The sequence below is a fragment of the Pelmatolapia mariae genome, linkage group LG15, assembly GCF_036321145.2.
Source record: "Pelmatolapia mariae isolate MD_Pm_ZW linkage group LG15, Pm_UMD_F_2, whole genome shotgun sequence".
Classification (NCBI taxonomy): Eukaryota; Metazoa; Chordata; class Actinopteri; order Cichliformes; family Cichlidae; genus Pelmatolapia; species Pelmatolapia mariae.
In genome coordinates this window covers 10,868,549-10,895,608 of record NC_086240.1, presented here as the reverse complement: position 1 = coordinate 10,895,608, position 27,060 = coordinate 10,868,549, and the positions used below count along the sequence as shown (strand labels likewise).

Here is a 27,060-nt window from a genome sequence, read left to right as displayed (position 1 = left end):
CTCATGTGGCATTTTACTTTGATGGTTAAGGTGGTGAGCATTTTTGCCCTTGCATATAAAAATGTCCCATTGATGTCAAAAGTGATTGAAGAAAAGGTAATAGCATATAATTAATCTATTTTTCATACCTGTGAAACTATTCAGTGACTTCTTGTGTCTTTTTTCATACATTGTCACCCCAGAAATACGCGATCCTGTCATTGTAGGAATAAAAAGCTCAGATATTTCTTGTAATTTCTAGCCTTCTGTTAACCTGGTGTATTGATAAGATACAAGCTGGAGTGCAATGGCCGAGCAGCGAATGGTTAAAGAGGTCAGCTTGAGACCATCTTTGTTTTGTACTTTTCAAAGCTATCTCACCTTAAAGCAGTTTTGTAAAAAAAAACAAAAAAAAAAACAAACAAAAAAAAAACCCCAAAAAACAATAATTCATAATATTAATTTGTTTCTTGTTCTTTGTGGTCTGTGTTACGTCGATTTACCTTTTACTTTTCTGACATTTTATCACTTTATCTTTATTGTTATTATTAATTTACTGGTCTGGTTAAATTTCAAACTGCAGCACGTAAAACGGTGAAGAGCTTTTAGCCCTCTGCCTTTATTTTGAAAACCCAGGCGCATGCCGGATGTTTTATTCCTTGCGGGATGAATCTTGACTCCACACTCCATTGTAAAGGCTGCACATCTCTCGTCCTTAGACGCTTCCGTTCCGAAAATAATTTCCGGCTGACCTCAATGGATTGTTGTAGTTGTAGTTCTTGTGTATATATTGTGTGTATATTGAATTATTTTACAGTACTTAAAAAGAAAATTATGTCTGGTTACAAAATGATCACAGATCCTACTTAATACCATAAAGTTAAGTCCACTGGCCAAAGGCTGACAGCTACTATGCGACTGGCATCAAACAGAGCTTTTAGGAATAGTTATGTGACAACTAAACATTATTGGGAGGTCTGAGGAGGCTAGAAACTGTGCAGTTTGGAGCTTTATCTGTGCAAAGACACACGGATACGCTGTCTGTTACGGATAAAAGCAGTAGTAAAACATTAGGATATAAAGTACAATACAAAGTAGGTCAATCAATCTCTCAGTTTCTCCAGGAAGCTGGATCAAAGGCCTGTAGACTTAAATGGGACTTAAATCTAGGTTAACCGAGAGAAAAAAAGAATAGAGAGTACATTTGAGTACTTCCCCATCAACAGAAATTCTAACTTGAAGAAGAATTCGTGTCTGCTAACCCCCGATCAGAGTGGGCTGCAAGAAACCCCAGAGAACAAAGAGAGTGTGGTTTCTCTGGAATCAAAAATAGAAACAATCACTCAGTGGATACAACAGTAAGCTGTCATGTGTCAATATAAATGACCAAAACCACATAAACAATCTGCCAGGTTTATTGGGACAAGATGTCAAAATGGGAAAAAAGGAAAAACAAAGAAAAGAAGAGGAAGAAGTCCTGCGTGTAGACTGCTTTGGCTTTATATCTGAAACGTGGGAGAATGGTTATGTTTTTATGGGACTGGGCATTTATGAATAGGAGATCCTGGGATTCTGCGTCATCTCATTGGCTCGCCTCTCTGCAGTGTGCCTCCCCTCCAGGCCGCCGCACAGAAAAGCCATCAGGCAGCTGCTGTAAGAGGGAAGCCTCTCCTCACTGCGGATCTCCTTTCCTCTGCTCGCCTCTCAACCGGACCGGTCTGGACCACAATACCCACCCCCTCTCTGCAGCTCCGTCGGGCGGACACGGTTTGTGTGCGGCAGTGAAGAGGAGGCGACCTGGGGTGGGGAGTGTAGGGAGGTGGGTGGGGGGTGCAGATTTCTGTGCTACTGTTTGGTCCTCAAGGGGAGGAGCCAGTTGTCGATTCTACGCTTGCGAGGAGAGAAGGCGCCGTGCAGAGAGGTAAGATACCCTTTACGTAATAGAAATTATTGTGCGTTTTATCCGCTGCCCGGACACACTTTCAGATGCGCATTCAGACCCTTTTTTATTGGTGTTTTTCACTCGTGGCCGTGTGGGGTACGTGGAGGTGGAGGTGAATACGAATACGTAGGCTGACATGCCACTCCCTGCAATAGCATACTGATGCTCCGGACAAATCCTCATTAAATGATTCAAATATTCTGTCAGCATGCCCAAATAACCCCAATAAGAGTGGTATTCGCGCACGGCTGCCTTATAATAATCCGCTTTTTTCATTCATATAATTTCCAGATGCACTCCCAAGATGAACCCCGCAGGCCCGTGGTTTATTCTTAAAACGATACTTTATATTATTGAGTAGTTTAAGGTAATTGTAAGGTATGGTAAGGTATAACTGCATCATTTTTAACTCCGCAGTGCTTAAACATGTGTGTCAGAGAGTTAACGTGGATTTAGAAGACATTTTCTAACAGTGTTGTAAAATTCTACAACAATAATATGATGTCTTATCAAACTAAATCCCCTATGCTGCATGCGGTTATTCAGTACTGTCGAGTAGACTATAGGCTTTCACAGGTCACTAACACTGTCCGCTACGCGCCGCATGGCACAGAAGCTCAATATTTTGGTCAGGGATGCCGTGGAGCGCTTAAGTGCGCGCGCCAGTGTGTGTCTATGTGTGGGTAGGCTGAGGTCACTCTCATGCCTCTGAAACCCGCATTGCTGATGCGGGCATCTGTCCAGTGGAGGGATATTTAATAGGGTGTATCATCACGCTTCCCTCCACCGAGGCAGAACTCAACATCCGTCTGAAAACTACTATTTATTTCACTCTTTTTATATTTATTATTATTTAAAATAGCAACAGCTTATTAACAGGTGTCACATCGTCGAAAACGCCTCCAAAGCGAGAACATACTGTAATAATGGCTGTGACAGCAAGGTTCACGCAGAGGACAGGATTCTGAAAAAAAAGTGCTCTGTTTCTTCCCTATTTGGCTTTTCAGAGGATGGGAAGCTGCTTTGGGGCAGAATCCTGATTGTGTAATAATCCCATCTGTTAGAGGTGGAGTGGCATAAACAACTATAAACGCTAACTGTAGGTAATTATTCGTGAAGTCAGAGTTAAGAACAGAGAATTCGTTTTTTTTACAAAGTGTACCTTTGCTCACTTATAAAAAAATAGCATGGGGGCATGATTTAAAAACATTTAACTCATGGTTTCACTGTAATTGTATGATGTATAATTGATGACGACATTCTTTTGACCCACAGCAGCTATCTGAAAAGGTCAACTGTCACAGCAATAGGTCATTACTCCCTTGAAGTGTTTTATAGTTCTCTATATATCCCTGAGGTGACTCCGTTGTAGTCTGTGCATACATTAATGAAGCACATTTGGGATAAAAATAAAAAACGTTTTGAGTATTTCAAACCATATCTAGACATTTTACTCAGGTAATTTCTTATTGTGCTTTAATAAATTTGGGGAACTCATAAGAAAATGGTCAAAAAGAGAAGCAGCAGATATCGATTTTCTTTTTTTCAGAAAGGCCGGATCCCAGATGGCCTGCATCACTACTAACAGTATCAGTTTGTGTGACCTTCCCTGCCAGTTTGCAACACAGACTTTCTGATAAAAAGTCTCAAAGTCAAAAACATCTGACATCATCACAGCTTTTTTTAAAATCTTTGTAAAGCTCCTCTGAAGCTGCAGAGGACAAATGGGATGACCTTTTACGCATGTATCAGTAAAACAGCCTTGCCAACTTTGCTCGCGTGTGTTTTCTGTGGGAAACTGTGTGAGTGTGTGTCACTCTTTTTGGTCACAGTAAAGGCGGTGTGAATCAGCATGCTGATTCATGTCAGAGGGTAACAATACAAGACTCCTGCACATGCCTTAGTATGTTATGTAATAATGTCCAGTGATACTGTGCCCAAGGGATCCGTTTTCTTTCGCCTGTTTGAAATAAATAAAAAATGAGCATTTGCTGCTGTGAATTAAGACAAAAACGAGGGTTTTAAGCTTTTGTTTTGAGTTGACAGGACATGCCAAGTAGGGCAGTTTCACAGTATTACTTCCTTTGGCTTGCTAAAAAAGGAAGTTGTGAGGAGTTTAAACAGGTTACAAGGTGACATCTTGTTTAAATCATCTTAAGATCCTAGCTCCTTTTCACCCATTCCTCACAGCTCAAATATACACAGGTGACGGTATGTTTTTATTGGTGAAGAAAAAGAAATGGTCTGAAAAGTTTGATTTGTAAGTAATTACTTTCTTAGAAACTTTCATGGATTACAGAGAATTTTTCTTTTAGAACCGAAATTGGTTATTTTTCTTCTGAAAATTTTATATATATAGATTAACTCCAGTGGGAGTCAATTCATTGTGATTTGTTTGTACCCTGAGCGCTGAGAAAATTATAGTGGGTTGTGCTTTGAACTTGTGGCGCCTAAGCTCTCAGATGGATTAAGTAAACACATAACAGCAGGTTATGGTTCACATTTTCTGGTTTCGCCCATACTTTGTGGTGTGAAGATCCTAAATCTTTAATGGTACTGACAGATTGTGAGATTTCAGCATGTTATTTATTTCAAAAAGACTCATAGTGGATTCCATTTTTTTATTAGTTACTGGCATTATTCACACAGTCTCTTTGCTGTTTGAACTTTGAATCCCAAATGTGTGATTCACAACTTGGTTGTCATCGTACAAACTCACTGACTAATTCTCGTGACTATATTTATTCTGTTCATTAACTATATTACGTACATTATAAATACCTAAATTTGAGAATGGTATAAATGAAAGGTGGTTTATGCTATGAACTTGTTATGAGTTATGAAGTATTAATAAATAATGAATAATATATAATAAATAATAATAATAATTAATAAAAATGAAAGTCACTTAAAATTAATATTGTCACACTGAAGAGCCTGCTAATGCGATTGACTAACAAATGGTAATCCGCTTACACTGTATGGACAAAATGACACTTTATACCTAGAGAAAAGCAATGGAAACCCATGCCATGAAGCCCCCAGTGCACAGTTTCTGTGCTGATGTTAATACGTTGGAGGATATCCTATTAGAGCAGCATGTGAAAGCTAGATGAGTCGCACCCTGCTGGCCGTTAAAACAGTGCAGGTTATAGATATTTCAACTTCACAAACTTTCTGATGCATATTCTCTAAAGCTAACCCTAACCTAAAACATACTTAACTGAAAACTAATTGATTCACCACGTATTTGTTCCCATAATACGTGTAATAGAGACAACATGTTAATAATACCTGGACCAAAACCAGAGAGTGTATGCTCACTCTTTATGGACAGCATCTCTGTGTTAACTGTTGTCGTCCTGAGTTTTCTGAGAGATGACAGCAGGGCTCTCCTCTCTTCTTGTCTCACAATATGTATAGAGATGGGCTGTTACTTCATTTATTAGGAGAGATGCACAGCTTGGCAAAAAAGTGCTTGAGTGTATTGTCAGTAGCCAGAGACTGCAGCTGCAGTGGTTTTGGAGTTTTGTGAATATCTCACCATGGTAACAGCATCACATCACTCATTTCTGTCATCTAATTATTCCATTTGAAATATTTAAAATGAATAATTTGTTAACTAACTATATCTCTTTAGAGTATATGTAGCTATAGTATGTATGTTATAAACTATATGTGGCATGCGTTACATAAGGTCAAAGTTGTGTGTGTGACAGTGTCACAGTCACATTCATATGCTTGTTCTGATACACTGGAACCATGTGATTCCTAATTCGAAGACGTTCTTGAATGAAATTTCTCCCGTTATCTTTTTGTGTATCATGTAATACACATTTCCCTAACACGAACATCATGAAGTTATTATTATCATGCTTATCTGTCCGATTTTGATGGTATTGTTGACATTGAGCTGATCCAAACAGCAGTTTGTACTAATTCTGTATCACGGCCACTGATCATGGAAAACAGACAGCATCTTCTTGGCCATTTCATCTGTGTATCCACATAATTAGGTTATGTATATATATATATGATGATGTGGGTAAATGTAAGTGTGTGCATGTGCATGTCAGTATTTTCAGTAGATGGGAGATCTGTTTCAAAATCATGATGCATTACAGTTCAAGGATGCTCTGTAGTTTGGAAAGCTGGACTGCAGCAGGAATTTAATTAAAAGAACATAAGCAAGCAAGAGAAACAAGAAAAAAAAAGATACCCAGAAGGATTGCAGTGGTGACTTGAGTTTAAGGCACTTAGTTGAGAGACTCATGCAATATTCAAACTGCATTTCTTGAATGTTCAGCCATAACTAGACTGAAAATCTTCTTGGTAGTTCTGCTAACTTGGGATGACCCTCATCTTAATAACCCGGAGCTCAAAAATCCTTGTCAGGTCTGACAGCAGCATGAATCAGCACTAAGTTACATTTAGTCATTTGGAGCCAAAACCCAGCAAACTTTACAGACACTTAGCAGAGAATTGCAGTCATTATATATAATGCCAAAAAAAGAGTTAATCATATAAGTAGGTAAACTATTCTAGTAAAACATCAGAAATTGTACTTCAATGAATCCATAAAAAATCCCTTCATTTATTTATTTGCATGTGGTTTTAGGCTGTAATCTAGTCAATTAGATTTTGAGATGTTCTGTTTCTTGTTGCTATAATGTTCTGTACAATCTGATCTCAAATGAGCAGTCTCTACAAAGGCACTGCCTGCTTATCTCTTCATCTTTACTTCATTTCCTCACAGTGACAACTTATCTAAGTCGTTAGGCAGCGAATTGTGTTGTCTAATTGCTTGGCAATCTGTCTCATAGTGTAGAGCAACAAACCCACTGAGCTATGCTTTAAAAACACTCAATACTACATGCATCAGTTTGCCGGCGTGCGCTTGAGTGTCTGCATTTGCATAATTATGTGTACGTGAGCATATAAGCATGTGCGCTTTTGATGTTTTCATCTGTGGGAATTATTTCTATAAATAAACAGCGGCTCAGTGGTGTGTTCATCACAGAGGTTGGTGCTTTGGTGAAGGTCAGTCCCCACAGAATACGGATGATGGGGAAATTCAAGTGGATGCACAATTGGGATGCTATATTAGGATAGAACTGAGTTACTAGACTCTGGACATAGCTGGATATAGAAATGATGAGCTGGTTGCTGTTTTGTTTTTCACTGGATTGCTTTACTTAAATATTTATTTTAGAGCAAACAAAGGCATCCATGTGAAATCCAAGCCATTTGAGGACCAGTAGTAAAGATTTTTTTTAAATAAATGTGTCGAAAGTAAAGATTTTATACCTCTGAACTCCAAATTCTTTAAACTGGTGGGTTTTGAAGAAAGGATAGTTAATTTGAAATACAAAACACCCTGGTGGTTCTTGATCTGAAGCTTTTCCTAATGATTTTGAAAAAGATTTTTGAAAAAGTACCATCATATTTAGTAATTTATTTGGGTTCTTCAAGGGAATTCCCAAGGCAGTAAGCAATCTGGAAGACTTGGATGGACACTAGCTGTAACTGTGTCAAATGTGAGTATGTTTACAGACAACTCTAAACAACATTCGTAGTTCTTATTGGAATATCGGTTCCAACAATTATCATCTACACTGACCAGCCACTTTGTTCTGTAGACCTTGCTAGTACCAGGTTGGATCTCCTTTTGCCTTCAGAACTGCTTTAATGGATTCAACAAGGTCCTGAAAACATTCCTCAGAGATTTTGGTCCATAGCATTACACTGTCTGCGGATTTGTTGGCTTCACATTCAAAATGAATCTTGAGATCTGATGACTGTGGAGGCCATTTGAGTACAGTAAATTCCTTGTCATAATTAAGAAACCAGTTTGGGATGATTTGAGTTTTGTGACACGATGCGTTATCCTGCTGGAAGATCAGAAGAGGGGTACACTGAGGTCATATATATCTAAAATATTAACATGACTCTTCAGTATATGGAGATAACTTTCAAAGGGCAAGAATGTTGGTTCTTTACCCTTAAATTACCATATACAGTAATGATCTAAAAAAGGGTCTGCTGTTCATGTTGATTTAACACGAATGAAATAAAGGTATAGCCCTAACTTTGGTCTCAGAGAGGGAGAGAGCAGTTTAGGTACTTCAGTGTATCAGAAATGCAGATCCTTTGTATGTCTCTGTTTAAAGAATGATGAAGCTTATAATATCTGCAGAATTACCTCAACTCCTGTAGTCATTGAATTTGATTTAATAATAATAACGATAAGACAAGCAAACAGATAGATAGATTTCATACATTTTACTGTTTTCCACAACTAAAAAAATACTAAAAGCAACACTGGGGAGCTTGAAATAGATGATCTATAATCATATCACATTTCAGTCCATATTCCTTGGTCTGATTTGACGTAGTTGCATGGAGACAGCTATTTTAATTGGTCTGGGGTTTCATGAATCACCTCATGCTCCCTTTGCTCTCTGGGGCTGATTATGAAAGCTTGCTGCTGCCTAATGGATGCAGAATGAGTTGTCTGTGGTGTCTGTCACCGCCTCTCTACTGCTTCACCCTCCTGTCTCCCCCAGTCCTTTTTGTCTGATCAGTCACAACTTTCACATCTTTCTGCTCTTTGTGTCTCATAGCCGTGGCCTCACTGCTTGTCTGGGCTATATGACGAACTGGCCATGGTGAGGACAACACCCTTCTATGTGTTTCCATTTTTAAATGTATCTCATATAGAGATTTGAGAGTAAAAATGACACACCTTATGTTTGAAATAGCTGTTTGTCCAACACTATTGATGATCAGTTTTTTAAATCAGATCTCTGTAATGTGTTTGATTTGGTTTCATGCAAATTACATTCAGTCTCATGTCTGATTAGCACTCCACCATTTATAATACTGGTGTTATGTTATTATTAATATTTTAAACAGGATGTCTCATGGACTCAAGATCGCTTTTCAAGAGAGACCTGTGTACAAATGACATCTACAGATTAAGAGTACACAGACTAGTAGACAGGTAGAAAATTCAAGAACACATTATAGGCATTCAGAAATTGAGATAAGCATGTGCAAGGACAGTTGCATACAGTTTAACATATTTTAAAATGCTGCTATGAAATCACAGAATGTAGCTTTGCAGTCTTTTGTAGTCTTTCCATTTGTTTTTTTCCAAGTTTAATGTCAGTAAGAGGCAGAGCTAATCTTAAAATGTCCAATGACCTGTCATTGTATCCATATAAACTATCACTACAATAATAATCAAGCTCAGACAAAATTATACCTAATACAATAGTTAATGAGAACCAAGATTTGTTTTTTGTATTTGTATTTGTATTTTATATGACAATGGAGGGTTTTAATATGGACTGTATGGTGGATACTGACCTTGGTGACCTTGTCAATAGTTTTCAGTTGGTTTTATCAGAATGAAAAACAAGCTTATGTTTCATAAGATAATTTTGAAATGCAAACTTTGGACTTTTCAATAGCCCGATCGAGAAGGACCCAGTGGCATATAAGATAGTGTCATCTGCATAAAAATAGGTTTCAAGATTTAGGAGGTGTAGTTTATACTGTAGAAGGTGAATAAAAGACATCTAGCAATGAAATCCTGTGGAATGCCTGTAGTAATGACAGGGAGACTTGACCTGAAATCTTTGGAGACTGCTGATAGAAAGATTGTCATAAAACCAATTAATGGACTGTCATTTAAACTAATTGTAACCGATTGTATCAAAGGGGGAAATTAACCATAGAAACTAAAACCATTTTTCTGTTCCAGGCCAGAAACATGCTGGCTTCTGCTATAAAGTTGGGATTTTAACATTGAAGTTTAAGAGGATTGACTTTAGGAGACAGACGTCTTAGCTACAGGTTTTGGTACTTCATCTAAGCTATGAGGTTGGACAAATCTTTATTTACATAAATATGATAATTAAATCGATATAGAGTCTAGTTATTCTATTGTAATATTTTACCTTGGACAAACTCTTTCACTGTGTAAATCAAATTTTCAGAAGCTATGACTAGATATTCTTAATTTATTTCTTATTGTAATGTTATTTTTAGAAAATTGATATCCAGTGAACCAAAATGCAGATCCAAAGGTCTGTAGTTCTTGCTGTGTAATATAGTCATTACCTACTTGTGTTTCCAGGTTGAAGGACTGCTAACAGTGGAGAAAAAGCCTAAAATGATGAACAACAGTCGACCAGTTCAGGACTAATTCAGACTTCTGTGTGGGTGGAGGAGGAAGACCGAGGAGAGACAAAGTAAACCACATGATCAGGCCTCGGAAAGGCTCCAAAACGGTGATGTTCCCCTCAGGCAGGGATTACCTCCTCCCCGTCGTCTCTCTCTCCATCTCACCCACTCACCCTCCCTCATACAACAGAGCAGCCGTCCAGCTCCAAGACTCTGAGCCGTGAGAGCGCACTGTGCTCGCCCACCCGCACACAAACACACACGTACTCTAACATCGCTTTTGCATCCTGCTCATGGTCGTTGGCCTGTTCTCCTCAGCTGCTGCTCCCGCTCTAGTTCTAGACCATGAAGAGGCCCAAGCAGCAGACTGGGCCCTTGAGCTTCCTAAATTTCTTCAGCCGAAAGCCCAAATCAGAGCCAAGGGCGGAGAGGCCTGTGGAAGCCTGTCCCAAAGAGGAGGTGGCCATTACCCTGACCCCAAGCGAGCATCCAGAACAGGTAAGATTGATGCTTCGTCTGCTTGGAGTGAGCGTAAGCAATGAAGGAGTTCTTTATTTGGGTTTATACAAGTTTTGGCATATATGTATACCATTTTGAAATTTGCGTTTATTTTTGAAATTTGTAGCTCATACATGATCATTATCCTTCTGTCAGTAAGAAGATGAAAATGTCTCACAGATAATGTCGAAAGAAAAACGACAAAGCTATTGATCATTAGCTTTAGAGCCATGCCCGTTTGCTTGCTTTGTTCTGCGCTGCTACTGAACAAATCCATTAGTGTGTTTGTACAATTAATTGGTCATTTGTACAAATGACGTTGCCAAGAAACCAAATGAATTACAGCATTCCAGCTATGTACACACTTACCAATACTCCCTTCATTTCTAAGAGCCCTTCATCCTCATAAGCGTGCTGTGTTTAGATTTGGTAAATCACCATATCCTATAACTGTTCTTAGGACCTCACAGCAGAAGAGGCTGGAGAATCAAGAGTTTCTGGAGCAGAAAAAGGAGAAGGAGGAGGTCCGCCAGCATCACTGGCTGAGGTGGGCGAGAACAGCGCTGCCACAGTCGAGTGCGTGGGTGGGGTCAGCCGGGTGTCCACCGATGTCCTGTCCCTCTCCTCCTCCAGCCAGGACCAGCTATTGGACGAACACCTAGAAGAATGCCCACTGTGCCTGCTCAGTCAACCGCGCTGCCACTTCCCACGACTCACCTCCTGTTCTCACAGGGCATGCTCTGACTGCCTACGCCAGTACTTGCGTATTGAGATATCGGAGAGTCGGGTGGGCATCGCGTGCCCGCAGTGCCCGGAAACACTGGCACCTCTGGATGTTCGTGCCATTCTGGATGATCGGGCATTGCTGGAAAGGTTTGAGGAGTACCAGTTGAGGCGTTTTCTGGCTTCTGATCCAGATACACGCTGGTGCCCTGCGCCTGACTGCAGGTGAGACGTGAACTGATACCATCTACCAACAGGCTGTTTTAGGCATCAAGAACAGCTTCAAGCGTACTGTAATAAAACTAGAACATCTTGTTTTTTTTATAACTTATATCTAATAAAGAGAACCTGTTAATTAAAAGGGAGCATAATATTTTGGAAATTAACAATAATTACTTTGTTTTGTGAAAAAATAGGTCTTTTATTGACATGATTGACACACCAACAATCCAGTGCAATTTAATTACTTATTAAAAAAAACAACATTAGAGCTAATCCAGCACTACAATGTGGCAGCCCTTGTCAAATTCTTGTCATCCCAACGCCGGCTTTATTTTGTAAAACACAAGACTGACGCATTTGTCAGTGTCAGAATAATTGACTTAGATTTAAAAGGATAATTGGCAGCATTTTTAAAGCTTTTTCCATGGTTCACCAAGTTTGCTGCAGTTTATATATTTTGCAGATCCTGAAAGAGAATGGACTGTGAATAAAAAGGAACCAGTCCTCTACATATTGGTAACAGTTACTCTTTGAGGCATCCTAATAGGCCTCAAACAGAAATACCTAAAAGATTTCCCTTAGTGAGATGTAAAAAACATTCACCTTTAATCGGTTTAAAATGTTATTAGTGACGTGCTTAGCATTTATGGCGCCATTGTATTGTTACTCTTTTTCCCTCAGAATAACTGCCTGAAATATAGCTTTCATTGAGCTGCAAAGCTCAGCTGCAATATGATTTCATTACAAAATCGATCCTTGATGTCGTCGTAAATCTTACAAGGGAAAGATGTATTTTTTTTTCTTTCCGCTGACATTGGCGTCAATCAGCTCTCTTTTTTTTTTCTGTTGTTCAGAACTGGCGCTGACACTGATCCCTTGCTATATCAGCTTAATGTTCATGCATGAGTAACTGGGTAAGGGAGGCTGATGGGAAGTCACGACGTGCGTCCATTTTTTTGTGTGCAACGTTTTCAGTGGATTTTTTGTGGTCAAAAGCACGTACGCACCAGGGCTCAGGACCCCGTTCAGTGAAAGTCTGTCAGTACTTGCTGCTCAGTGATGATGAATGAGAGGAGCAAAAATCAATACACAGTGGTGAATTAAATATAACGCAGAGAAACAGGAGATCCTGTTTTTAAAATATCTACAACAAATTCAGTGTGTTTTGCGTTTGATTTATTAGAAGGGTGTACAAGTGTGCAACATGGCATTTTGAATAACAGTGAATAACACTTCTCACATAAAAGAGACTCTGAAGCTGTGATTAATTATGTAAACTGGTCTTTAACAGTTATGATTGGTGCATTCCTGTGTTCCCAATATGCAGAGATTCCCTGAGGTCAGAAGCTTAGCTGAAGATAATGTCGGGAGAAAGACTCTCAGAGAGAGTGTGAAAACTGTGTGTTTTTGCCCTAGGTGTGACTGTCTAACACACACTTGGGTCTATGAGGACAACTGATTTTATCTACATGTGTAATACAAGTAGGAATTATTTAGATATCTCAGTAAAAAGCAAAACAAAACAAAAAACCTCTACCAGATTAAAAGTACCCTCTGGGCTTCAATTTATTTTATAACCATAATCCAACATGTTACAGAAACATACCCCACACATTTATGATGTCAGAGTAGGGGGTCTATAGGTTTCTGAAATTCACAGGATTGTATTTAAGTGTGGCCACTGTGAACAGCAATTAATACTTTTGATTTCCAGCACTCCTTTGTTCTAAGAGGATTTTCCTTGGGGCTAACACACACAAACATGTTAAATGAGCTGACTTACCCATATCAGACACAAATTATTCATCAAAGCAGACTATTTTTAGATTTGTTAGGCTTTGTCAACACACACAAAATCATTAATTACAGTTATGTACTTGCATTCCTAAACATACACATTTGTTTTAGTGGTTGAATTTTATATATACTGTATATATATGTGTGTGTGTGTCTGTGTGTAGTACATATATAAATATATAAAGTTAGAATTAGAATAGCTTAAAGTGGTCATTGGCTTTGCAGCTGTTTCTTTCTAATTTCTCTGTATGACAAAGCGTAGAAGTTTGTACACAATATAAATAATCCAATTATTGCTTGTTTCATGGATACAGGATACTCACTGGTATCTAGAAATATTTTATGCATGAACAGCAGCTTTGTTCTTCAGCCAGACATGTTGGACTAGAGAATCAAAGTCACTTCAAATCTGATCTGACACCGTAGTGGAATCAAGGTAACGCTGTAATTATCTTCTTGCCTGTGTCGCCTTCAGCCTGTTTGATTCATTCGCCTGTCTGACAAACAGAAAACCACACAGAGCTGGAAATGCCAGCCTGTCAGAGCCTTCGTTTTTCACAGCAGAGTTTGATTCCCAGAGGCATTCAGATTATTTAAGATTGCTTTTACTTTTTTTATTTTTTGGTTGTAGCTAAATCACATAATCTTGTGAACATGCCTGTATCAGAAAATGGAGATGGTACTGTCTCCATTCCTCATAAACCTTATTTGATTTTATTTAACAAATGTGAGGTTAAAAAAAAATCAAGAGCCCATAACTTTAACATAATCTGCAGTTTCCTAGCAACCAGGGAGGTGTAGGTTTTGCCCCAATCCTAACCCAACAAAGAAGAAAAACCACCACAACTTTAAAGTCATCACTGCACTAAATGAATGTTTGTTAAAAAACACAACAAGCACACACACATGACCAGACTGCCTCATTTTTTTTATTTAGTTATTGATACAAAGTTTTAAAAGTCATATTTGAGTATGGAGCCAATAAGATTGTTGTTATTATCATATATCTGTTTATTATCAGATGATAGGTTTTCAATTCTGGAAAGCAGTCCCCCAGAATCCCCATCAGCCAACCGAACGTCTGATATTTTTCTGTCATTTTTATCTGTAGTTTCTCTCTTTCCTCAGCTATGCTGTGATAGCTTACGGCTGTGCAGAGTGTCCCAAGCTGAGCTGTGGCCGTGAGGGATGTGACACAGAGTTCTGCTACCACTGTCGGCAGCTGTGGCACCCCAACCAGACGTGCGACCAGGCCCGGCGTCAGCGAGCCCGCCACACCTCAGGCGGCAACGATGCCTCTACACTGTACGTCTTCAATGAAGAACCTGGAGGAGGTGAGACAGGAGCCATGTGATTAAGTGAAGCTACGAGTCGTTTGTGGGCCTCTTTGCTCTAAACAACCACTTGCAAAAGTCTACCTGGTTTTGCCACGGGTACTTCCAGGCCTGTGTGGTTTTCAGGTTTGTTAGACAGATAGATAACAAACCTATCTGTCTAACAGATAAGTTTGTTATCTACAGACTGAAGTCCTGTCATGGTTGTACTGTAATTTCTTTCATAATTTCCATCAAATTTGGCAGAGCCAGTAACTTACGGTAACATTGCAACATTTCATTTTGGGAAAAGTTATATCACTTTTGGTTCACATCCTGGTATATAATAGAAACAAGTGTTTTTTGGAGGGTGGTAAGCTTTTACAGGACCCCATGCAGTCAGGTGAAAAAATAAGTACATACCATGATGTAGCTTGTAGAAATAACTTTAGCTAACTTGAAAACTAAACAGTTTTCCATTTAGTTTTATGATTCTTTTAGAAGTCGTGGAGGAATTTTGACCCACTTTTCTCTACAATGTTGCTTCAGTTCATTGAGCATTTTTTATTTTTTATGCACAACTCTCTTAAAGTCCTGCCACAGTCACTCAGGTTGAGGTCTGGACTTTTACTGGGCCATTGTAACACCTTGATTCTTTACTTTTTCAGCCATCCTGTTGTAGATTTGCTGCCGTTGTTGGGATCATTGTTCAGTTGCATGATCCAATTTTAGCCAAGCTTTAGCTGTCAGACAGAGGGCCTCACATTTGATTCTGTTATATTTTAGAATACAGAGGAGTTTATAATTGACTCAATAACTGCTGCCAAGGTCCTTTGGCTATAAAACAAGCCCAAATCATCACGCCTCCACCACCGTGCTTGACAGCTGGTATGAGGTGTTTGTGTAGATGGACTATTTTGGACTGTGCATTATTAGTAAACGTATTCTCTACTTTAGTCTCATCTTTCCAACTATATTTTTCTGAACAAAATAGAGCATGTCTACAAAAAATTAAACTGTTCCTTTAAGATGACATATAGATATTGCTTGTTAAGTGTGTAGTAGCTGAAGTATTTCCTCCATTGCAGATGCAGAGGAAATCAAAGCATGCCCTCGCTGTGGTGCCTACATCATGAAGACCAATGATGGCAGCTGTAACCGTATGAACTGCACTGTGTGTGCCTGTCAGTTCTGCTGGCTGTGTATGCAGGAGATTACTGACGTGCACTACCTCAGGTATGCTGTTCATGCTAAACTCACAAGAACAAGAAAACTAACAGCCAGAAGTCCTATTAAATGCTTACTCTAATGTCAAGGTTGGCTGTGTAGCAGGCAGGAGTAGGACCCAAACTCAGGACTCGGAAACATGACGGGTAAACCAAAAGCAGTTTTGTTCAACTTAAACTTAGTGCAAAAATAATGCAAGTCAGAAAACAAGGAAAACAGGAAAACTATATTTATGAATGCTCAGGGAACTCACTGCAAGAGACAACACAACCATGAAGGAGGACACAACAAAAGGCAAAGGGAAAAATGAGACAATATGTACACAGAGGGTAACGAGGGAACAGGTGGCAGGGCTGCTGAAACCACTCAGATAATTAGACAGGGGAAGTAGAACTGAATAGAAAGCACAAGAGACAAGATGTCATCAAAATAAAACAGGAAATGACTAACACGGACCTGGACTAAGACATGTGAACTTGACACAGACAGAAGGCAAAGCAGGGAGACAACTTAAACTAAACACAGGGGATGCCCAGGACAAAACACAAAGACGAGGCTCGGAAGTAACATAATGAAACAAGAAACCAACAACTAGAAACTGTAGAAAGCAAAACTCAGGAGCAAAAGGACATACTGAACTCGGAACAAATAATCCAGAGTATGAACTTAAACCAAAGACAGAACCATGAAAAACAAACTCAAAACGCTGGGACGAAAAACCAGGACCGTGACTCTATAGCTGTAAGCCTTGGTAAAACTGGAAGTTAACAGACTAAGAAGCATGATGATGATATTTTCTATTAGAAAAAATGCTGAACATCGCCTGGTTTGAATTTCTTAGGCTTAGTTATAAGCAGCTGGTCAGACAAAAGCAACCGTCATCGGTTTTGGTAGCTGTAAAATGTTTGAGGGGGATGTTCAATGGCAAAAGTTCATCCTAAAAACAGTCAACTTCAGTGCATCACAACTGCTAATGCATCAACAATGCAGTAGCTAGTCAGAGATAAAAACCGTGCCAGTCAGGGAAGCATGCCCGTATTTCATAATTTAGAAGCTGCACTAGTTTAAATGGTTCATCTCAGCTTTCATTTGTTTTCACATTCTTGGAAGGGAGTCACTGCTGACTTGACATCAGTTATTCACCTCCAGTGTTTCTCCTTCCATACTCCTAAATCAGCACAATGTGTAAGTCGAGCTAAGACTGTGTTTCTCAAGCTCTTATTTGTTTGTGTTTCTATATAAATAATCTTCATTAATCTTAATTTCAATGCATATTTTAACCCCTGCTGGTTCATGCTCATCCTGCAGTAGCAGCTATAAGTTGAACAATGTTATTGGGAATACATGGAATATTACCTGTGTCTTATTCATACTTTAACACAGTTAAAAACCACAAAAGCGTGGTAATCAGATTGTCAGGCATACAATTAAAAACTAACCTGACTTTAAAAAATATATATATTATTATCGACTCTGTCTTAATATAGCCCTATACAAGGTAACCAATTATTTTCTCCAGGAAGACAAAGTGCTACATTTAAACTTTGATTAAACAAAAAAAAAATTAATACACTGTAGTTGGATACTTAATATGCACTGTATTTAATGAAAGTATTTTTTTTGTCATCTGAAACCGACTATTTCCGATTACCTTGTTTTATTTAATTTTGTCTTACTTTCCCCGCTTCCTTTGTTCTCTCCTCTCCCTTCAGTCTTTTCTGGCTTTCATATAAAAAATTACAGTGGATGTTGTACAGAATGGCAAAGCTTTTAACGTCTCACAGCGAGTTCAGAATAACGCAGCCATAATCTCTTACCATAATTTCCCCCACTCATGCTTTAAAAATCCCCAAAGTGGCCTAAATGCATACTTTGAGAAAAACATAGCCCTTGGGTGCTATTTGTGTTCTTTATAAAAGTTATTTTTCCGCTTGATTAAAGTTAGACAGCACTCGTCACATTGTATTGCTCTTCTAGACAGTTAAAATTTACACCACAGCCCCAAAGGCTGGTAGCAAATTAAGGTAACACTGAAGGCAAAATAGACTTTTTTTATCCAGTCATATTTTAAGTAAGAGACTAGCTATTGCTGATAAACCAATCCAGGCAGCTTGGTTTTACCAGTTTCTCAATTGGAAATGGTTAAATATGATAAATGAGTATTTGAATAAATTATAAGTAATAAATGATTGCACTTCAGGAAATGAAAGCAGGACTATAATAAGGAATCCATATCAAAAATGGTTTATTTGACATCAGACCTACATGATGATGCTTTGTTGGTTATAGCAAATGATTATGAGGGCATTTATTTGAAGTCTTAAAATAAAGTACCGCTCATTTTGACAGGAATTTAATTTGTTTTTGCACATCAAAAGGGAGTTACTGTAAGGGATCACCAAGTCTGCAGGGAATGTCTGTACCAAATCTTTTGTTGTTTTACAGTAACTGATCTCTCCTGATGTGTCTGCTTTGTCTCTCAGTCCCTCAGGATGTACATTCTGGGGGAAGAAGCCATGGTCTCAAACCCGCAAGGTACTGTGGCAGGTGGGCATGTTGCTCGGAGCACCTGTGGTCATCTCTCTTATAGCAGGCATCGCCATCCCAGTCATCATTGTGGGGATACCAATCTACATGGGCCGCAAGGTCAGTAAAGCCCATGTCAAACTGTGTAACTTGTTAACTTTGTGCTGTATATTAATGTATTGTTTTATGCTGTTTATAGCAATAACATGTCTGCTTACCCTACACTTCACATGTGACTAGTAGATCAAAGCTTACCTTACCTTAGAAACTAAAAACATATCCTAGGGAAATTAAGCTGCAAATGAAATCCCCTTAGATATGATTAGTTTTCTTTTTGCCAGAGCCATGGTGTGTCTTATAATGTCTTCACAGGCATGCTGCAGTGTGTGTGTGTGTGTGTGTGTGTGTGTGTGTGTTATTGGGCATGAGTAAGTGGCTGCAGAGATAGAAAATGAAAACTCGGAGCACTTTGAATTTCAGTAATGTGATTTGTGCTCTGTTTATTACCTTTCAGGTCCATGGTCGTTGTAAGAAAAACAATATCTCAGGAAGTAAGCACTACTTGACTGTGGCAAGTGGGGTGATGATGTCAGTGTTTGTGTCGCCGGTCATAGCAGCTGTCACTGTGGGTAAGGCACATATAATAGAAATGTTACATTTTTTATCCTGCAAACCAGAGAGAAAATTCAAAGGGCAAAATGTTGTTGTTGTTGATCTTGTGTTATAAAGAATGAATTTCAGTAAAAAAAAATGTATAAAACTGCAGAAAACTTATCCCCTTAGGAGCTCTAAGATGCTAAAAATGGTAATTCGACAGATCTTTCTCTTTCGGTATAATAAGATGTAGTTTTTCTAGGGCAATGCTCAGAAAGTCACTTTTGAAAAGTTGCTAAATATTAACATGATCCATGTGAGTTTGACTGGCACACAGTTCTTTCTGGACCATCTTGGATAGTTTCCTCAGTGATCAGAGTAAGAACTGTAGGAGCGAACCCTCATCTTTTACCATGCAATGAACTCAATTTAAAACTTAAAATGAAAGGAATAAGTAAACCTTTTGTAAAATACATTCAGTTCATTCAAAAACTGAGCATGCCATATGATTTAGTAACTTGTGGAAACATCTTTGCCAGTCGCAAATTCAAGTAAACGCTTTCTGGGGACTGTATCAGTCTTTCACATCATTGTGGAGGAATTTTGGCCCACTCTTCTTTTCGGTGTTGCTTCAGTTCATTGAAGTTTGCTGGCACTTGTTTATGCACAGCTTACTTAAGGTAAGCATTTCACTCAGGCTGAGGTCTGGACTTTGTGCCACTTCAACATCTAAATCTTTTCTTTTTTGGGCATCCTGTTGTAGAGTTGCTGCTCTGCTTGGGATCATTGTCCAGTTGCATGATTCAATTTTAGCCAAGCTTTAGCTGCCACATTTGACTCTAGAGTGCTTTGGCATGCAGTGGAGTTCATGGTTGACTCAGCGACTGAAAGATGCCCAGGTCCTCTGGCTGTAAAACAAGCCCGAGTCATCATTGCCTCCACCACCGTGCTTGACAGTTGATATGAGGTGTTTATATTGATATGCTTAGTGTTGTGTTTAGTTTTTCCAAGCATGCTGCTGTGGATTATGACCAAGCATCTCCACTTTGGTCTTATGTGCTCTTATGTTCTTTTTAGAAAGATGTTTAGAAAGACTTTCTCCTGGTAACCCTAGCTAACAAGCCATATTTTTCAGTCTTTTTCTTATATTTACATGTTTTCTAGTCTTTTCTTACTAGTCTTTTCTTTTTCTTACTTGTACGGTCATGTGCATTAACATTTACAAGCCTGTAGCGTCTGAGGTGTAGCTCTTGGTTTTTTTTTTCATTTTTCCTAAGCATTGCACAGCCTGATCTTTGGTTGAATTTGGTGGGGTGTTCACTCCTGGGAAGGTTGTATCATTGTGATAACACACAACTGAATGCTTCAGACCAGCAAACTGCCAAACCTCTGCTTTTGCAGAGGTGGTAAGTGTGTTTGACTAGCAGCACCCGGCTGCTACGTTCCCCGTTAATTTTTATAAAAAGTATCAAGGATGTACTTGATGCGAGTTAGAGCACAGAGTGCTGTGAAAACTTTCTTTTTTACATGACTGTATTTTTGCTTTCACCCTGAAAGTTTGATGATGAACTGATACCACTCTGCCTTCTGTGTTAGCTCACACTAATATGGCTGACCTAACAGCAGCTATAAAACATGCTGCTAAACAAAAAAAAATATCCCCAAAAATCATAAATCTATTTGTTTTCTAAACTCATCTTTGACTTTTAATTAATAAGGCTGCATGTGTTACCTCTATGCAGTACTGCACAGTTTATTTTCCTATATAACTCAGCAAGACAGTGAAGAATTTTTCCTAAACTGCTGTATTTCTTCCATAAATTCTACAGATCTGAATATGCAGCCAAGCAATCTGCATAGAGTTTAGTGCCAGCCATACAAATATCCACAAGCCAGGCTTCTGTATACAAACATACCACTTTATTTCATTGCTCCACACACACAGTGCAAAGTAGCATTTCAATGACTCATGCTACTTTAGGTAACAGTCCCAGCCGTGACAGAAATTCTTAAGACTTCAGTAGCGTCTTATCTTTCCCCTGCAGTGTCACAGCCATAACTGTACCCCACTCTGACTGGTCCTCGCTTGCCGCACACAAACTCAAAGACACATTTAGCCGCATTGTACTCGTCACCTTACCTCTTACCCCTGCATGTACTACTGTGCTTGCATACTGTGCTGTTTCTTTAGCCATTTTTACCTCATTTTGTCGCCGCCATGTGTTTTGTCGAACATCTTCTATTTTGTGCTCTCACTGCCCTCCAACTGTTGTTTTGTTTCTCATATTTGAGTCAAAGCGCTCTGTTTTTTTTATGTGTGTCTCTCTTGAACACAGACGCACACTGTCTTTTGCTTTCACTCCTCTCCCTGTGTGATCTGTTTGGCTGGCAGGTTCATCCTCTTGCCCTGGTTTCACCCTCTTGCTGAGTCAATAGCGCCCCAGTGTTCCCGCTGTGTTAATGATGTCCCTTTGTTTGGCTGGCACTCTTCTTTGTGTTCTCAAACTCCTGTCTCAATCACAGGTTGCATAATTGCACAGCGTAGGGAGGCTGCTGGTCATCAAGCTTGGGCTTTATTCAAAGCACTTTTGTGAAGGTTACGAAGGACAATCAAAAGAAGTACAGCTCGTTAAATAAAATTTGACTTTCCCAGCGCAGCTGTGCCCTGCAACATTCTAATTTTGCTCTGCTATTATGATGAGTCGATCCATAAGAGTGACTAATGATTTATTTTTGTGAAAACTGTCTTATTGTATCCTGACAGGGTATGTACTGCACATTTTTAGAGCTTCTAAGGAAACATCTGTGTTCATCTCTACATTCACAAATGTAACAAAGAAGACACTTTTTGTTTAGGTGTCTGCTGCGCAATTGTCCGGACCATAATCAGTTCATATTAATAACAGTAATTAACCAGGAAACACATTTCGCCTCTCTTTCTAATTATTTGCCTCCTATAATAAATACTATATACAGCATAAAATCCTATATATAAATGATGATCATGATCAAAAGGATGAAATAGGAAAGTTAAAAAAAAAGTTTGTTATTGCTAAAATAGAACAAAACACAGCTTCTTACAAACAGCACATAAAATAGATGACTAAAGGAAGATCCAGTTGCCTGGATGTCTGCAACTAAAATTATTTTTAGAAAAGCTTGGAAGGAAACCAATGTTACTCACTTAAAGAACATAATAATTATGAGGATATAATTTCAGAGAAAATGAGTATTTCTTCCTTTTATAGGTCCACTCTATATGCCTAATTTTTTCCAGTTACTTGTGGCTAAAACGCCTTAAAAAAACAAGCCTTTGTCTATAAATGCCTGGCAGCTTGAATGTGTCCAGTCCAGGGTAAAGCAGGAAAGGCTCCCCCTTGTGTTTGTTTCGTGTTGTTGTTGTGATAATAATAATAATGATAATGATAAAAAGACAATAACTGAAGTCCTTAAAGGGGCACTTTGTGTAAAAATAGAATATAATGCAATACTTTTGACCTCTTCAATTAAGACCAAAAGTCTGAAAATCAATCATATCATGTCTTGATGCATTCTCAATCGTCCAGGTAAGTAAATCTCCAAAGGTTGATTCTGTTCATCTGGACGTAGTGTTTTCAGTGGGAGAAACGTTTCGTCACTCATCCAAGTGACTTCTTCAGTTTCAGCTCACTGCAGGTTTCCCCAATCTTATAAACAGTACATTTACATAATGACTGAAGCCAGCCCACTGAAGGAACAATGGGCTGGGAGGTCAAATGTACTGTTTATAAGAAACCTGCAGTGAGCTGAGACTGAAGAAGTCACTTGGATGAGTGACGAAACGTTTCTCCCACTGAAAACACTACGTCCAGATGAACAGAATCAACCTTTGGAGATCGATCATATCATCATATTTTGATTTCAAATGCACTACCGTAGCGCACAGAGGCAAGACAATGCTCAAAAACCCTTACGGGCCTATCTGTAATCCAGTGCTTCACCATTGCAAAGACATTTCGGTTATATGGTTATTAACATTAAGCACAAAGTCCAGAAATGTCATTATGAAAAATATGTTAAGAACGAGGTCTTTACTCTTTGCTGTTTTCTTTCAGGTGTGGGTGTACCGCTAATGCTGACTTATGTCTATGGGGTCGTTCCCATGTCACTCTGTAGGAACGGTTGGTGTCGACCGCAGAGTGAGCCCCCTGAAACACACAAAATCCAGCTGGAAGACTTAGCCAACTGTGAGTATCAATAATTTAATCAGTCTATAGTTCAGGTTAGGGATACTGTCTGACCGTATGAAGGCATACATGAGTAGTTGGTTATGATTTGTGCCCCGAATTTTGACCCGATCTGATGAAGTTTCAACTTCTCTTATAGATCTTCTATTCTCTCATGTAGTCAGTGATCACTGGACGGGTCAGAACAACCCAGCACTCAACAACACCAGCGTCCAAGAAGTTCGAGTCAGTGTACAGGAAGTAGGCGACCTCCCAAGTACGAGCACCACACCACCAGAGCCAGATAGATATGCGGGATTGGATGAAGCCACAAAACGCCATGGATACACCCAGCAGGACAGCCAGTCTGACTGCAAGGTGGTTATTGTGCCTGATAACAAGACTGATGAGATGCAAATGATTCCTTTAAGGTAAATATTGCCTTTACTATTTCCTCAGGTGTTTACATGTTTTTACACAGGACTTTAATATCTGAAAGCAACCATTTATAGTTTCTCCTGCTTTAATGCCTATACTTAAGCTCAATAACTTGTTTGTCCAATGACTGATGCATTAATGTTTAATATAAAATAACTTGCCACTTGCACAGTATTGTGTGTAAAGGTTTTAGGTATGCTCTTGCAATTAAATTAAAGATATCCTGTGGAAATTGTCTTGTAAGCACACAAAAGTTATTCAGAGTTAATCAAGAAAATGTTTGGCTAGAAGTCACTCCCATCTGAGATGCCAGTGGAAGAGTGGAACATATCAAGAAAGCAGAGTCCTCCTCGCTACGGAGCTGTCATTTTAAAGTAATGTCACTGTGGCGCAGCTGCGTCATCTGTTTTGTTACAGCAGCCGGCCGCTGCATTTTATTATCTCTGTTAGATGAGCATAAAAGTTTTCATGGCATCCTTGATTTAAACTTGAAAAATGATGGAGTGCTAGCCTTTATTTACACTGACAGATGGGAGAGACGGTGGGAACAAATCAGAGATGACGAGATGCGGGAAGTTGAGCTCAACACAAGACACAGAGAACAACACAGGAATTAAACAGGAGGAGAGACAGAACAGGACCGGATAATGAGATTAACTTGCAGACAGACAATGCTAACACAAAGATGAGACAGAGGGAACAGGACAGGAATGCTAAAGGGAACTAATAAACCTAAAATCATTGATACTAAGAAGTAGAGGCAAAAATAACAAAACAATAGGGAACCAAAACCAGGGATCAAAATAACTTGTAAGACCAAGGAAGTACAAAAACACTATTAACATAAACCACTTTAAAAATCCAAAAAGAATAAAGAACTGACAAAACTCTAAACTCTGGGTCAACACTCCATAGAACTTGACACCAGAATAGCTGTGTATATACATTTTTTGTTAGTCTTACAAACACATATTTGCTAAGTCTGACTTTCTCCGTGGTCCGTATAGTCTGACTTCCATAGAGGATACACCCTGTCTCCTCACTCCTCCCTCTTTGAGAGACCCTTTTAGGTATTCAGACTTCCTTTAACATGCTTAGATTCATTTTCATGTCAGCGGCAGGTGGATGGAGTAGAGAGGAGGTGAGGAGGCACAAAACAGAAAAATGAAAAGCACCCATCTCTGTTTATTTGCAAGCAGTCCTCTTCTGCAGCGGAGGCTGGGCCATTGTTGTATTTATTGGTGCATTACCACCACTTGTTAGTCAGTGGGATAAAGCAGCTGTTACATATTGCTATTAGAGTTCAGGAGATACACCTTAAAGTTAATGGAGCAGTAACCAAATAGACAAATGCACACACAACAGCAAACCACCACAGTATTCTGTATATCAGTCTTTGCTTTTAAAACAGTACTTGTGCAAGTACTTGCTTGTATTTCTTGTAAATGCATTTCTAGACTGATTCGATAATGTTTGGTCAGGACTCTGTGTGCCACTGTGTCTCATCACCAATGACAGCTCTTTATGATTCTCTCTGTGAGCTTGATGTCTTCTGCTGAATAATGATTTTTGGACCGATTGGAGTGCACTATGGAATGGCAATATTTTTGGACGGTACTGTATAATGACTCCACTGTGTTTTTTCATTGTGACCGCAGGGAAAGAACGAATATTGAGGTTCGCGTTGAAATTGAGACCCACCCCAGGGGCGCCCGCCAGTCCAGCCTAAGTAGCATCCTGTCTAGCCGCAGCTTGTCAGCGGAGTCACTGGGACAGCCGCAGCCCCAGTCCCAAGACTACCTGTGTGCCTCAGAACGAGAAGAGAGAGGGGGAGAAGGAAGAGGAGGAGGAGAGGAGCAGGAAGGACGAGAGAAACCAGGAGGGGAAACGGGAGAAGACGAAGGGACAGTTTTCCCAGTCTTTGAAACGGACGGTGTGTGAGGTTCTTCAATGCAGGTGTTGTGCTTGGTTGAAGATTTCGTCAGGTTTTATGGATGTACACTAATCCATCACCTGACATTGGATTGACCTGAGAATAGTTGGCAAAGGTCACCTTCTGCTTCCAAGATGGGCCCTCCAACCAGATGCCTTGTAGCTGCACCCTCTGAGGAAGATGCGGGTTTAGAAATAAAGATGAGAGTGTGTGTTTGAGTGTGTGTGTATGAGACAAAAAGCATGAGGCTATGATATTTTAAAAAACCCAGGAGGGCTATATACTGTAAAGCAGACAGGAGAGCATGTTAGCCGACTAGTCCAGTCTGGTTTTTTTTTCTATGTTGTCCTTTCTAAAAGAAACTACCTTTCTCTCCCTCTTGTTTAAGTCTATTTCATGAAGTCCTCCCCTTCATCTGGCTCTGCTCTTTCAGCGATCTTGCCTTCCTCACCCTTTACAAATTCAGAGACCACCAGAAGCATGAATTGTTTTATGGGGGACTAAGACTCTAACAAATATCCTGTCAGTGACTTGATGTAAACATTTTCCCAAAACATGCTGCAAAACAGGATGATTTTTTCTTTTGTTTTAATCTAAATGGGTATTTCAAGCATCTTATGATGCAGTGTTCACACATGAATTGGGCAACCTTAAACAGATGATGCATGCTGCACTGTTCGATTACGCTTCTGTCAAAGAAGTCTAGTGGAAGATTAAATTTGAAACGAAAGCCTCTAACTGCTATTTTTTATTGGATTCAGGGGTGCTCTGTGACAATGTGCCAGTGACTAGAGGGCTTCTAAATACCAAGAATTATGATTTATCACAGATCCAGTCTTCCATGAAAACAGGTGGAGGCGGGGTCAGAGGGTTTTTTTTGCACTGTTTCAGTGCAGCTTTCAGCTTTCAAGAAGCTGTTTCTGTTTTTTAAACTGAAGAGGGAGACGATTCTTTAGTTTGTAAAAATGCTCACTCTGATGCAGGACGACGCGGGAGCGACACAACCTTCTTGAATTTTAAAACGCTGCATGGTTCTCCAACTTGCTGTATCCAGAATAACAACACATTAACACATGCAGATTGGCACATACTCACATGATCACATGCAAAGCAGTCAGTGTAGTTGCAGTAGTGTGCGCTGCTCAGAGCATTAAATATAAACTAAAGACTCTCTCAAATGACCACAGAGCACCGAAATTACTACAACAGCAGCATGCCACCGCAGGCTAAACCGTAATAACCCATTCTAGATGATTTGTGAGAAATCCATGACTATACAGTATACGCACTGCTTAGCTTCCTGAGTGTGAAATACTTGTGAGATGAGCTTAGACTTAAAATGAGAAGTTATAATCTGTGCTGGGTTGTGGAGAGAATTTAAATAAATATTTCACCATGAAGGAAAAAAACTAACTTCACGTTCTCTATGTCTCAAAAATTATTTTTCTTTGGTACAAGTACTTGCAGTTGTGG

General features: G+C 39.3%; 1 protein-coding gene across 4 annotated transcripts; it reads left to right on the top strand.

The window, feature by feature from the left end:
• Nucleotides 1–1,611: 1,611 nt before the first annotated feature.
• On the top strand, nt 1,612–27,011 carry si:ch211-278j3.3 (E3 ubiquitin-protein ligase RNF19B). 4 transcript variants are annotated; one of them, XM_063494895.1, is made up of 11 exons: nt 1,613–1,900; nt 8,545–8,589; nt 10,065–10,609; nt 11,070–11,557; nt 14,480–14,685; nt 15,753–15,900; nt 18,375–18,537; nt 18,932–19,046; nt 23,106–23,237; nt 23,377–23,647; nt 25,313–27,010. In XM_063494895.1, the coding sequence occupies exons 3-11, from the start codon at nt 10,457–10,459 to the stop codon at nt 25,593–25,595; spliced, it is 1,959 nt and encodes a 652-aa protein (XP_063350965.1). In that variant the 5' UTR covers nt 1,613–1,900; nt 8,545–8,589; nt 10,065–10,456; the 3' UTR covers nt 25,596–27,010. The 4 variants fall into 4 exon arrangements, with proteins under 4 accessions (XP_063350967.1, XP_063350965.1, XP_063350964.1 ...); XM_063494897.1 differs by lacking the exon at nt 8,545–8,589 and having other exon boundaries at nt 1,612–1,900; nt 23,398–23,647; nt 25,313–27,011; XM_063494894.1 differs by lacking the exon at nt 8,545–8,589.
• The last annotated feature ends 49 nt before the right edge of the window (nt 27,012–27,060 follow it).